This window comes from Sphaerodactylus townsendi, linkage group LG08, assembly GCF_021028975.2.
Source record: "Sphaerodactylus townsendi isolate TG3544 linkage group LG08, MPM_Stown_v2.3, whole genome shotgun sequence".
In the NCBI taxonomy this organism is placed as follows: Eukaryota; Metazoa; Chordata; class Lepidosauria; order Squamata; family Sphaerodactylidae; genus Sphaerodactylus; species Sphaerodactylus townsendi.
This window is the reverse complement of record NC_059432.1, coordinates 98,496,104-98,509,127: the sequence shown is the minus strand read 5'-3', so window position 1 is coordinate 98,509,127 and position 13,024 is coordinate 98,496,104. Positions and strand designations below refer to the sequence as shown.

Below are 13,024 nucleotides of genomic sequence, written 5' to 3'. Positions count from 1 at the left end.
GGAATTTACTGTACTGCTTACCAAGCCAAGGCCCTCCAGTAACCTCCCATGTTCCAAAGGTGGTGACAGCAGCTGATACCCTAAGTCACAACATGGGACCCTGAAGCTGACAAAATGCCTACCACCATTTGCTGTTAAACCAAATGGAGCTAAACCAGTGGTTCTCAACCTTCCTAATGCCACGACCCTTTAATACAGTTCCTCATGTTGTGGTGACCCCCAACCATAAAATTATTTGTGTCTCGGTTCCTAAGACCATCGGAAATATGTGTTTTCCGATGGTCTTAGGCGACCCCTGTGAAAGGGTCGTTTGACTCCCAAAGGGGTCACGACCCACAGGTTGAGAATCGCTGAGCTAAAGGAACCCAGCAGGGTTAATGCACTTCAGCAGGGCAAGGAAACTGGGAAAAGAATGGGAGAGTTTTTGCATTCCAAGCCAACACCACCTCAATCGGTCCTTCAATATCAACTGGACTGGTCATGTGGACAAGGCCTGCGACACTTAAAGCCAGGGGCGTACCACCCAGGGGGACACATTGGGTCAAATGTCCCTGGGCTGCGGCCATTTAGTCAAAATCTCCCCTCACACACCTCCTTCTTCCCCCCAGGTCCATACACTGACCTCAAGACCTGGTGCAACAAAAATTTGTTTGGTTGTGGTGGGGAAGGCTGGCCACCCATACTAGGGGGTGGCGGGGTGGAAAACTCAGATTTTGCACTGGGCTACATTCTTCCTAGATACGCCTCTGCTTAAAGCACACCTGGTCTTAAAGTCCTTTACATAACACATCCATACAGGGCTATATTCAAGGGCCACATGTGTGAATTCAACACACTGGGTCCATCTGAAGCTTGCAGCTGCTGGGCCCATCTCAAGAAGAAGAAATTGGATTTATACCCCACCTTTCTCTCCTGTAAGGAGACTCAAGGTGGTTTACAAGCTCCTTTCCCTTCCTCTCCCCACAACAGACACCCTGTGAAGTAGGTGGGGCTGAGAGAGTTCCAAAGAACCATGACTAGCCCAAGGTCACCCAGCAGGCTGTATGCACAGGAGTGGAGAAACAAATCCAGTGCATCAGATAAAAGTCTGCCACTCATACGGAGGAGTGGGGAATCAAACCCAGTTCTCCAAATTAGAGTCCACTGCTCTTAAGCACTAAACCACATTGACTCTGAATAACATGCACCAGGCACAGCAACACACATGCAAAAATAATAGGTGTCAGCAGAGATGCTTGTAGACCTTCACTGGCAGTATAAAGCCTCCGGATTAGTCAAATTTGGCTTACTAACTAGTCAGTCTAACAGCCCACTTACCGTATTTCCTCCTCAGCAGCTTCAAGCGCATTATGTCTCAGTTTGTCACAGCTCTCTGGCTTAGCTCTGACCCTAGGGTTCTCTCACGAAATCCTGTAACTGCTGGGGCAGGAGACAACTTTGGTCATTTCAGTTTGAGAAATAAATTAGGGAGTAAATTCCCGCAAATGCAACATACTCGGATTAAGCACTGCAAAAGCAGGAATATTTCCCCACCTCTCGCTTTAAGATAAAGTTTGCAGACCCTCTTCTTCTGCTACCTGTTCACCCAGTTAATTCCCAAGGAGCCCTTGGCCTACTCCTCATAGAGGTACACAGAAAAGGCTCCGACTAGCAATTAAGCTCCACTGCCTCCTTGGCAACCGCCCTGCATTCATAACACCGTTCTCCACAAAGGGAGGGGGTGGGAGGCCGTGAAACACATTTTCCAGCCAACATCCCCTCAAGCTTTCCCTTCCCACACCAATCACACAGGAATAAAATGGATGCAACGCACGCCTTGACTTCAGAGCATTACTGGTGCACCATTACATCAGCACCGTGCACGGAGCCAACTTCAGAACTCCATCTGGGACAAATAATGTCCGGGCACATAATGCCTGGTTTTGTTTACAGGCTGCAACCGAGAACATCTTAGCGGTAAGCAAAAGCTTTTGTTCCAAAGGTTTATTTCTCAAGGTCATCCCAAACCATTTTTCCTCCACCCAGGAACTTCTTCAGAACTTGAGATTGTTTTCCTAGGTAGTGAGTGAGCCGAAGTGGGGTTTCCTCACCTTGGCTACATCCTTGCTTTCAAAACAAATTCATTGTTTCTGAAAGCTGTAATCAGCCCCAGAAAGGTACAGAGCTCATCTTAAAAGAATGTCACAGCAACGGAAGAAAATTAAAGGCCTGTATCCACAGTGTTCTTCCAACCAAACTTTTGTTTAAGAGATTCTGTGGTGTTTGGGTTCTTCTTTCCTTGTGCATAGCATCCACCTAACCAGAAAGCAATAAACAAGGTAGTTTTGTGTATTGTCAAAGGCTTTCACGGCCGAATTCAACTGGTTGTTGTGGGTTTTCCGGGCTGTGTGGCCCATCCCACTGGACACAATGTGTAACAGACTTCTCGCTGTGATACACCTCTGAAGATGCCAGCCACAGATGCAGGCGAAATGTTAGGAACAAGATCCACCAGACCACGGTCATACAGCCGGAAAACCCACAACAACCAAGGTAGTTTTGCTTTTGATGTTAAAAGAAAATTAAAATCTGCAGGACGAAAAGCTACATTCTGTTCACGGCACACAGTACAAGAACTAAGCAAATTTGCATGCTCTTACTGTGCATAACTCATCCAGCTCCCACAAACCCACAGCTAACACTGTGCAACCACAACCCCTGAAGATCTTACTCAGCTAACACTCCAGCTTTTGAGATTCACAGAGCATTGGCTACACCCTGCCAAACACATCTTTGCACACTGATTAGATCACTAAAGTGCTCCCTACATATGGCTGGCTCTTAAAAGACAGTTTGGAAACTCAAGCATCCCAATGGGTGCGGGACATCTACCACCCAGCACCTGCAGATGGCACGGACTGAAAAGATGGAAGTTGGGTTTGTAGTGCCTGACCAATGTTGACACGGAGGACCATGTGGCTGCCTTACACATTTCATCCACCAAGGTTTGATGGCCAAATGCTGAACTGACTTCAAACTGAGTAGGCTATAATACCTGGTGGAATCTGAGGGCCGCTGGCTTTGAAGGCCTGGTCTGATTTATATCTGACTGCTGACCTTGACATCTTCAGTCCCTTACATGGGGCCAACAAGGAAATGATTAGAAGGTCTGTTTTCCTGGTGGGTTCTGTGCATTTGACATATATCCAACGGCCCTCTGCAAATCTAACATGTGGCAGGGTGCTTAGAATCTAATCGGGTGTACCATGGTGTTCTAAAGTTTCCAAGAGCTTGGACTACAACTTGCCAGATGGAATCCATCTTTAGCTCAAAGAAGCTTGCTTGTATTCAGTCTTGGTCAATACCCTACCTTATGAGAACCCTAGTCTCATATGGCTTTTATCCATGATGGTTTCATGATCCTCACCACAGCCTTTTTGGTGGTCAAAAGAGGACCCCCTTCCTTCTTTTTCCACCAATGGAAGTGTTGGTTGGATCTTTATTGTTTCCTTCACAGATACTACATCGTCCGTTCTTCTACAACAGAAGACAGGCTGCGGTTCAGTACTAAAAGTGCAAAAAATACCATTATGTTCTTATATATATTTTTCTCTCCTCTTGCTCAGACTTTGCTATTTTCCCTTCTGGTGGGCTTTTTTGTTGTTTTCGTTGGCTAACCTTGGCATTTTGTTCTGAGTAACATCCAGCTCAGTAGACAGCAGGAAGTTAAAAAGAGATCTGACACTAGAGGAAGCAATAAAAAGAGCTCTGGACTCCATGCAATATGAGCAGCTGAACAAGGTCAATAACATATAAGGGATACCGCAGTTACCAGAATGATGGGTTTAAGCTCTGTGATGGAGGACGTGTTTTGCATCCACAAAGCTTAGTATCTCCAGTTAAAAATCATCTCAGGTAACAGAGCTGGCAACAGTCCTCTGCTGGAACCCTGGAAGGCCACTGAAAAAGCAGATGGTATGGGACTAAGCAGACCAGTCGTCTGACGTTGTATAAAGCAGAAGGCCGTTCAGCATTTCGCTTCTGGACCTTGTAAGCCACCCTGAGTCTCCTTACAGGAGAGAAAGGTGGGATGTAAATCCAAACTCTTCTTCTTCTTTAAAGTGCACTGAGTAGCCTGTTTTGGAGCTGTGGAAGCCTTCAGCACTCCCTCAGAGGCGGGAAGAGCAATTTCATTCCTGCCTCCTAGGAGGATGGGAAGATGAGTACACAAATGTGCCAGGATGTCCTCCTCATCTCAAGCAAAAAGCTACGCAGGGGTCTGCAACCTGCGGCTCTCCAGATGTTCATGGACTACAATGCCCATCAGCCCCTGCCAGCATGATCAATTGGCCATGCTGGCAGGAGCTGATGGGACTTGTACTCCATGAACATCTGGAGAGCCGCAGATTGCAGACCCCCGAGCTACAGGCTCACCAGGGCAAACCCCTTCCCTCCCCACCCACCACAGAACTAAGCTAGCTAATTAGTTACCAGTTTGTGACCCAGTTCAGGTGTAATAGCAAACTATCGTTTTCCATGAAAGCTGAACTAAATTAGCTTACTGCGTGCAAGCGAAGGAAAGTTCATGTGAGGCACCATCAAAGCTTATTCATGCAGCACTAAGCCATGATTTGGAGCCACACATGAATCACGCCACTTGCAGACTGCCCTGCCTCACAAATCGTTGTGAGTTTCCAATAAGCACTGGCTGCACACAAGCATAACTAATCCAAAGGCACTCCATACTCCATCGGCATGATCTAAGGACGTGCAATGCAGTTACCTTGCAGAAGCTAAGCAAGCCCGAGCGTGGGCTGTCTGGAAACCATTTATATGGCACGAAGGAAAAGACTGGATATAAATTCAATTGACAAAAATGTCCTCCTTGTGGCCAATCGTCTTCCTTGTGGCCAATCGTACTCACTCTCTATATGTAGAATCGCAGCTTTTCCAAACCCCTTTCTCACTGCACCTCAAATAGCGGCCCCAGAAAGTCAGTACTGCAGTGGTTCCCAATGTGTGGGCCAGGAACACCTGTGGGGGGGGGGGGCTATGGAGTTATTACAAAGGGTCTGCAAATTTATCCACCATGGGGCAGGTGTGACCGCCCCACCCCCCCAGTTCAGTGTTGGGTTGCCTATAAGATGGGATTCACCCACGAGTTGGTTTCACACATGATAGCCATGCCCCCCTTACTGGGTTCACCTGCCCTAAACCCCCTCCAGGTAAACACCATCAGACAGCCTCAGCTGGAGGTCCCTAAGCATGCCCCAGCCCACTCAAGCCTGCTTGGAGCAGCAGTGGCGTAGGAGGTTAAGAGCTCGGGTATCTAATCTGGAGGAACAGGGTTTGATTCCCAGCTCTGCCGCCTGAGCTGTGGAGGCTTATCTGGGGAATTCAGATTAGCCTATACACTCCACACACGCCAGCTGGGTGACCTTGGACTAGTCACAACTTCTCGGAGCTCTCTGAGCCCCACCCACCTCACAGGGTGTTGTGAGGGGGGAAGGGCAAGGAGATTGTAAGCCCCTTTGAGTCTCCTGCAGGAGAGAAAGGGGGGATATAAATCCAAACTCTTCTTCTTCTTCTTCTTCTTCTTCTTCTTGCGTACTCACAAGAAGAATTGATCCTTGACCACCTCCTACCACTCCCAACAACATCTGGAAACATCTGGGCCTTGAATGTAAGTGAGGGTTAGCGCCCTCTGGAGAGCCACTGTTGGGCCATCAGCTTCCTGGCAGGCCTGTCAGCTGGCCTTCCCAGCCCCTCCCACAACTCTCCCAGCCAGGAAGACCCACCAGACAGCCACCAAGGGCTATGAACTTCACTGGGATGTGGTGTTTTCATCTTGACCACCTCAGGGCAGCCTGGTAAACATGGGGAAAGAGAGGCAACCCCCAGATGTGGGATAGGTAATCCTTAAACAGCAACCCCATCCAGGGAGGGGGGCAGTAGAGCTGGGGGGGGTGGCGGCATGCTGCCTCCAAACAGCCAATCAGTGGTGTCGATGGAGAAAGAAAAAAACTTTACTCCCTCAGGAAAGCCCACTGCACAGAGTGACTTATGCCACACTTCTCGTTGGCATAAGTCTGTGCCGCTGGGAGGGGACGTTCCCAGCCTGAAAGGACACTAGGAGCTGACTAACTTTGGCTCTACTTCCAGGAACACCACTGGAATTACCCCTATAACACAAGAGAAGGCAGTTGTGACGGAGGCATGCTGCCACAGGGGCCAGCTTCCGGGTTTGGCTGCTGTGCATCCAAATGGTTGCCCAGGGCTAATGTAAGTTACCCCACGCCAGCGTCCATGCCGCTTTGTTTCAGTACCCCCCTTTCACAAATTGCACTCTAAGCCATATACACATACCAAAATTAATACACAGATTGCAACAAATAAGCCACTCCACCCGAGAGGTGACTGAGATTTCAGGAACTGTTTTTATGAAAAACAACCCAAGTGGGTCTAAGCCAAATTACAGCTCTAGAATTTCAGCACCGTCTGGGTAGTGACTGGTCTACCCTTCATATTCATCATGTGAAGGGACATTTCTGTATTTTGACCAATACACATGCAAGTCTGCACAGAAAAGAAGCAAATAAGAATTGCCCCCTCCTCTTCTGCATGGGTGGCATAAAAGAGAGGAGAGGGAGGGAGAGGAGGGAGGGATGCAAGGGAAGGGTGGGAGGGGGAGGGGCCGGCATCTGGACATGGTCCACCCACCCTAGTGGAGGGAGAGGGAGGGAGGGGGAGGGAGGGAGGGATGGCGTGCAAGGGAAGGGGAGGGAGGGAGGGAGAGGTGGCATGCAAGGGAGGGAGGGTGTGCACAGTGCGCACAGATTCAAAATATTCCAGCGGCTCTCAATTCTCATTCGGCTTTCGGAATCCACTGACCTGTTGTGTTCCATCTCCACCGACTAAGTGAGGCATCATGGCTACCTCTCCATTCAACAATGATGGCAACTCCAGTGGGATTTGGTCGGTCATCATCATTGTGACGTACATTCATGGAGAATTTTCCTCGGCGGGCCTCCTGGAAGAAACCAAAGACGTTCTGATATAAAACTGAAGTTTCACATGTAACATCTGGAAGATTCGTTTTTGCTTCAGTAGCAGAAAGTTACCAACAGTTTCTCCCCTCCCTCACCTTGTAAGCATGTGGCAAATTCACTTTTTCCATTTATATAGTGCAGAGATAGCATTTCAGTATAGAAACATTTCTTTCTTTTGTACATGGTTAAGGAACCGGTCATTTGTAGACTTGCCCTAAATTGCAGCACAAAGCTTAGAGACCATGATGCAAGATGTTTTAACTGTTCTTCCCAGTAGTTTCTTGCCATTCCTCATTTTAGCAGGCTTTTATCTGTGGTTCCAGAAATATTATATACGGTACCTCAGAGTTGTAATTGAGTCAATCCAGGCTGCTGTCTCAATACCTTTTTCCAGGAATATTTCATTTAATCTTTAAAACAAATGGTTCAAAATGTAGCAGAAGCTGCTTAAGACCTGAATAAAGCTGGGCCTGTGTGAGACTTTCACAGTGCAATCTTACGCCGAGTTACTGACATCTCAGTCCATTAATTTTAATGGATTGAGACTGAAGTAACTCTGCATAGGATTGCACTTGAGAATCACCTACCCACCTGTTTCCTGTAGGCAGTTAACAGATCTATAAAGATTGGAGAACTTTCCATTTCCAGTTAAAAGCACAAATGGAAGTTACTTCCCAAAGTTTGCTTTGTATTAGACGTGGATGTAGGAGAGATTCAAATATATTATCTTCCACATTTTTTAAAAATGGGGTGAAATATTGAGTAACAAGCTGTTTTTGCAGGGGCCGTGACTGGATGTTTGTAAGTCATCCTGAACAGGACTGCAGTCAGGAATGGGCGGGGCATGAATGCAATAAAATAAATTAAATAAAAATAAATTTAATTTGAGTGCCCACAAATATGCCTCAGGGACATTTTGGATGAAAAAGAAAACACACTTCAGCTGAGAGCAAGACTGTCACAACAGACACACCCAACACCAAGCTGATGCATGTACTTCAACAAATCAATCGCAAATCTCTTCCCTAGCAATGCTATATTTCACTGGTTGCACCAAGTGAAGATCCAAACTATTTCCCTGGAAAAATACCCTTTCATTGTCACCAGGCTGACAGGCACGTCACCATATGGTAGAATGGTGGAATACGCTGGCTAAGATGAAAATGGGGGTTAAAAGGAAAGGATCAGGAGCAGTTAGGAAGGTCACATGACAAGTGAGAATGATCATGTGACTCAGGTCAACGGTCACACTAACCCAATAGAATCTAGGCTGGCTTGAATTAAGTGCGACTTTCTAGGACACTGGCCCATATACATTGAAATAAAATACCAAAAAGATGAAAAAGCGAACTTAGTCACAGCAATACAAGGAGATTTGTGTAACAGTTCATGTCGATTTTGAAGGTGTATTTTATTAATTTATTTGTTCAGTTTATATACCGCCCTCCCCCAAGGGGCTCAGGGTGGTTCACATCAATAAATACATTAATAACAACTTCCACCCACACAGAAAATTAAAACATATTTCATTGATGGCATCAGAATTATCTGTTTTGTTCCCCTTCCCTCTCTTCCCTGTGCCCACGGGAGGCCAGATATTATTTATAGCAAATATCCAATGTTACCCAGAGCTTGGCCAAAATGCCTGGGCGGTGAAGAGGATCCGAGCGCAGTAGGCTCCTCATGCGGAAACTCCTCCGCATAACCTGCTGGTGGGGCCCCCCCCCCTGGTCTCTTTAGGGAGCCTGTTCCACCAAGTAGGGGCCAGGGCTGTAAAAGCCCTGGCCCTTGTTGAGGCCAGCTGGATCGCTTTGGGGGCAGGGATCACCAGCAGGTCCGCCTCTGAAGAACGGAGGGGCCTAGCAGGGCAATACAGGGAGAGACGGTCCCTTAGGTATGCAGGTCCGAGGCCGCAAATGAAATGGCTTTAAAGGTCAAAACCAAAACTTTCAACATGACCCAGTACTCGATCGGAAGCCAGTGCAGTTGGAACAGGACCGGTGTAATCTGGCGTAGCCTGCATTTCAGCAAATTTTTAGCAACATTTCTGTGTACACTATATAATGAATAATTATTTTGTTATAGACTTTTACAGTTTTCAGACTCTTGATTTTGCTTTATCAAGACACTCCTGCAAATTCCTAATGCTAATTGTGTGTGTTTTTGTGTGAGAGTGTGTGTCTATTCACACATACTTATCTTTCAACATGTTAAAAGATGGATTTTCAGAGCCCACGAGGGAAAAATTCATAGAATATTGGCACAGCTTTGGAAAAACAAATTCAGCCTCCGCAAACCACATCAACAAGCATGTTTTGGTGTGTTCAAGATATCCTTCTTCGAAGGAGCAAGGGACTCTCGCCATCTTTCCCTCCTCATTTTAATGGGCAGTATGCCAGTCAAAATTCAACCATGTTCCCAATTCACTCTTGGATTAGCTATCAAAGATCATTATGGGATTCTAAAAAGACTGTAAAAACTTTAAATAATCCCTCGTGGGACATTACTCTATTCTCTATTCACTCTTAATCAAGAAGATGGAGCTACAATAGGGGCATTTTAAACAGTGCCAATATTTCAAAAACATTTAAGTTTAGCATGCCAGAAGTTACCGAAATCATGTTACTACAAAATATATGCATATCTACTCGAACAACTTTATCAGTCTGAGGACAACTTTACATACAACATTAGAAACACAGAATCTCTAGCAGCAAGTAGCACTGAACTAAGTGCGAACTACTCTGCGACACACTTATCCAAAGAGAAATAAAAATGAAAAGTTAGGTTTCTCCTACAGTTTGTAACAACAGTCAGCGTGTTAGACTGGAATAGAGTACTGGCATTTTTATAGTACTTCCAGCGTTCAAAAAAGCTTTATACACATTATTTGGTGCAGAAAATAAGGATGATTATACCTACACTGCAGATGTCAACTAAGTCACAGAAAGAGTGACTTGGTTTAGGTTATCTAATAAGTTTGTGGCAGAGACCAGATTTGGGTTGGGGACTTCCTAGACCCCAGTTCATTCTCTAGTCTAAACCATTAAGCTATTTATGCTAGCTTCCCAAAAGGATGCAGAAATCCCCAGCATGGCAGCAGTGAGGGACAGTGGTACAGAATTGGACTAGACTTGTGGAAATGTAGATTTAAAACTCTCCATAGAACTCAATGAGTGACCTTTGGACAGCCACTCTCTTAATATATTTCATAGGGTTACCACAAGGGGGAAAAGTGAGAACAGGAGTATTAGAGGCTTGAGGCAGGACCCTAAGCTCCTTCTCCAAGAGAGGGGGGTGCGATGTGAATGCCTTCTCCCTTGGTCTTTGACTTTTTACGGGTGGAGGCTCTAGTGCTCTCCGCCAAGGACTGTGCAAAGGTCTCCCTGGGAGGGGAGAAACAGTTGGCCATTGGGGGAGTCTTTTGCCAGGAACTCCCTAGTCTAAGGAGGACCTTCTAGTGGTTAAGACCGGGCAGGGGAGAAGGAGGAGGGCAAACACGAAGGGTGAGGAAGGTAGAACAAAGACAGACACAAAACACAGACTAAACACTGATAATTAACAATTAACTTGCAGAGACTGTAAAGGATGCTGCTGTCCCTATCAGGCAGGAAAGAAAACTGGATCTAAATGGGCGACCAAGCAGTTCACAGGAAGTGACAAGTTTCTACATCCTGCCTCCCTGAGAATGGGTTGGAAAACACCCATCCAGATGCCCTTCCGCCTCCAGTAGAACAGGAGTACCAGAGGCTTGAGGCATGACCCTAAGCTCCCCGGAGAAAGGGTGAGAGGGAAATAAAAGAAATAAAATTTCCAACCATCACCCACGCCTCTCCCACCCCACCTAAATACAGGAAGTCAGTAAAACTGCCTAATATTTCCACAGACCAAGCAGCAAACGCAGGATATTCTTCCAACCTGTGTGAAGTTAGAACCCCCCTAAGCCAATCATTCTACCACTGGATCCTCGCTGAAGTCAATCCGTGTGTCAAATTGGTAATGATAATACTCAACGGCCCTACAGTAGAATGATGTGCTATTTTTCTCTACCCAAATTAACTCAAGATGTCAGTGAGCAATTTATAAATTAGTTGCATATGGTAACAGTCACAAACCAAACATTGCAAACCCATACACTGCTTATCTAAGAAATTTCCATCTATGGACACTTAACATGAATCACATTGTGTTCAGTCGCCACTTAGGACAGGGGAGCCCAGAAAACCACAAGACACCATTTCCATTTTAAGAGCAAGTTTCCTAGAAGGCTCTGAAGACCCACATTTTAATTCTAAGGCACGCTGGGAAAATGCTGCTCCTCAAATCATTCCTCCTCCGATTTTCTACTGACAAAAACGTTGTAATTCACAGTGAATCAAGTAAACTGCAGCCCAGCCTGCCCTTCCTTTGGAGTCATTCTGTCTGAACCCTGTTGGGATCCCCTCTAATTACAAGTACAGATGACAGAGCTGGGCAAATGGCACACAAGAAGGACAAAAACAGGGAGCCAAAGCTGTCATATACAGAACACAACCCACACATAAGAACATCAGAACTAGCCTGCTGGATCAGACCAGAGTCCATCTAGTCCAGCACTCTGCTACTCGCAGTGGCCCACCAGGTGCCTTTGGGAGCTCACGTGCAGGAGGTAAAAAAGCAATGGCCTTCTGCTGCTGTTGCCGCTCCCAAGTTCATGGTCTGCTAAGGCATTTGCAATCTCAGATCAAGGAGGATCAAGATTGGTAGCCATAGATTGACTTCTCCACCATAAATCTGTCCTAGTCCCTTTTAAAGCTATCCAGGTTAGTGGCCATCACCACCTCCTGTGGCAGCATATTCCAAACACCAATCACATGTTGTGTGAAGAAGTGTTTCCTTTTATTAGTCCTAATTCTTCCCACCAGCATTTTCAATGTATGCCCCCTGGTTCTAGTATTGTGAGAAAGAGAGAAAAATTTCTCTCACATGAACATACATGTGAAGCAGCCTCATAATGAATTAGACTATTGGACTATCAAGGCCGCCTTGTCTACTCAGATGGGCAGCCACTCTTTTGGGTCATAGGTTGGGGGCTTTTACATCATTTTTTATTCATCCATTCATTTTATATTTCCATGTATATCCCGCCCTCCCCAACAGGGCTCAGGGCGGCGAGCAACAACCAATAATAAACCAATACAACCACAACCAACAACCAATAAAACAGTCAAAACAACCAGAGATTCTGAAAAACTCACCCCACCCCCCACCTCACTGCACCCACCGGAGGCCAACAATGATTACAGGTCAGGCCGGCTGGCTAGATGGAAATGCCTGGCAGAAAAGCTTAGTCTTGCAGGCCCTGTGGAAACCAATCAAGTCCTGCAGGGCCCTGATCTCACTCGGGAGCATATTCCACCAGATTTCCTTCTTTATCCTTGTAACTGGAGATACCAAGGATTGAACCAGGGAACCTTTGTATGTCAAGCAGACGCTCTACACCTGAGTTATATGTGGCAGTGCCCACTAAGGGCTCAACAGAACCTTCTGGGGGCAATCTGGGAATACAAAATGGCAGCCATGGAATCTGGCTGGCCACGGTACAGAGGCACATGCACACCTAATCAAAGGCAGCATCTTACAATATGGTGACAGCCGTCCGCTTAGATTACTTTTTAAAAAGATTTAAACAGGGGCAACAATGTTAACTGAAAGGCAGCAACACAAGCTGAACAGCACCTCCAACTCCCAGTGGCATCTATCTGATTGAGAATATTGAAACGAGGGAACTATTGGACCCTTGGTCTAATCCACTAGGAAACTTCCCAGAGAACAGTAATTGTGGAGAGAGGGATGTGGTTATGACATAAAATTGACTCTTCTCTTTATGCCTTCACTCAAGGAGATTAGATCTGTCTCAGCTGAATCACGAGCTTTTTTGGCAGTGGATCCACTCCTTTGGAACAACCTGAGGAAACAAGTAGCGAAATCTTGACAACATTTTGGAAATGCTGCCA

The 13,024-nt window shown here is 46.2% G+C and overlaps 1 protein-coding gene across 1 annotated transcript in view; it reads right to left on the bottom strand.

The window, feature by feature from the left end:
• The window catches only part of FNDC3B (fibronectin type III domain containing 3B), a 303,241-nt gene that overhangs the window by 213,501 nt on the left and 76,716 nt on the right, over window positions 1–13,024 (bottom strand). Inside the window, exon 2 of the mRNA XM_048506935.1 lies at window positions 6,871–7,009. Coding sequence (XP_048362892.1) covers window positions 6,871–6,981 — 111 coding nt within the window. The 5' untranslated portion in view covers window positions 6,982–7,009. The remainder of the gene's footprint in view (window positions 1–6,870; window positions 7,010–13,024) is intronic.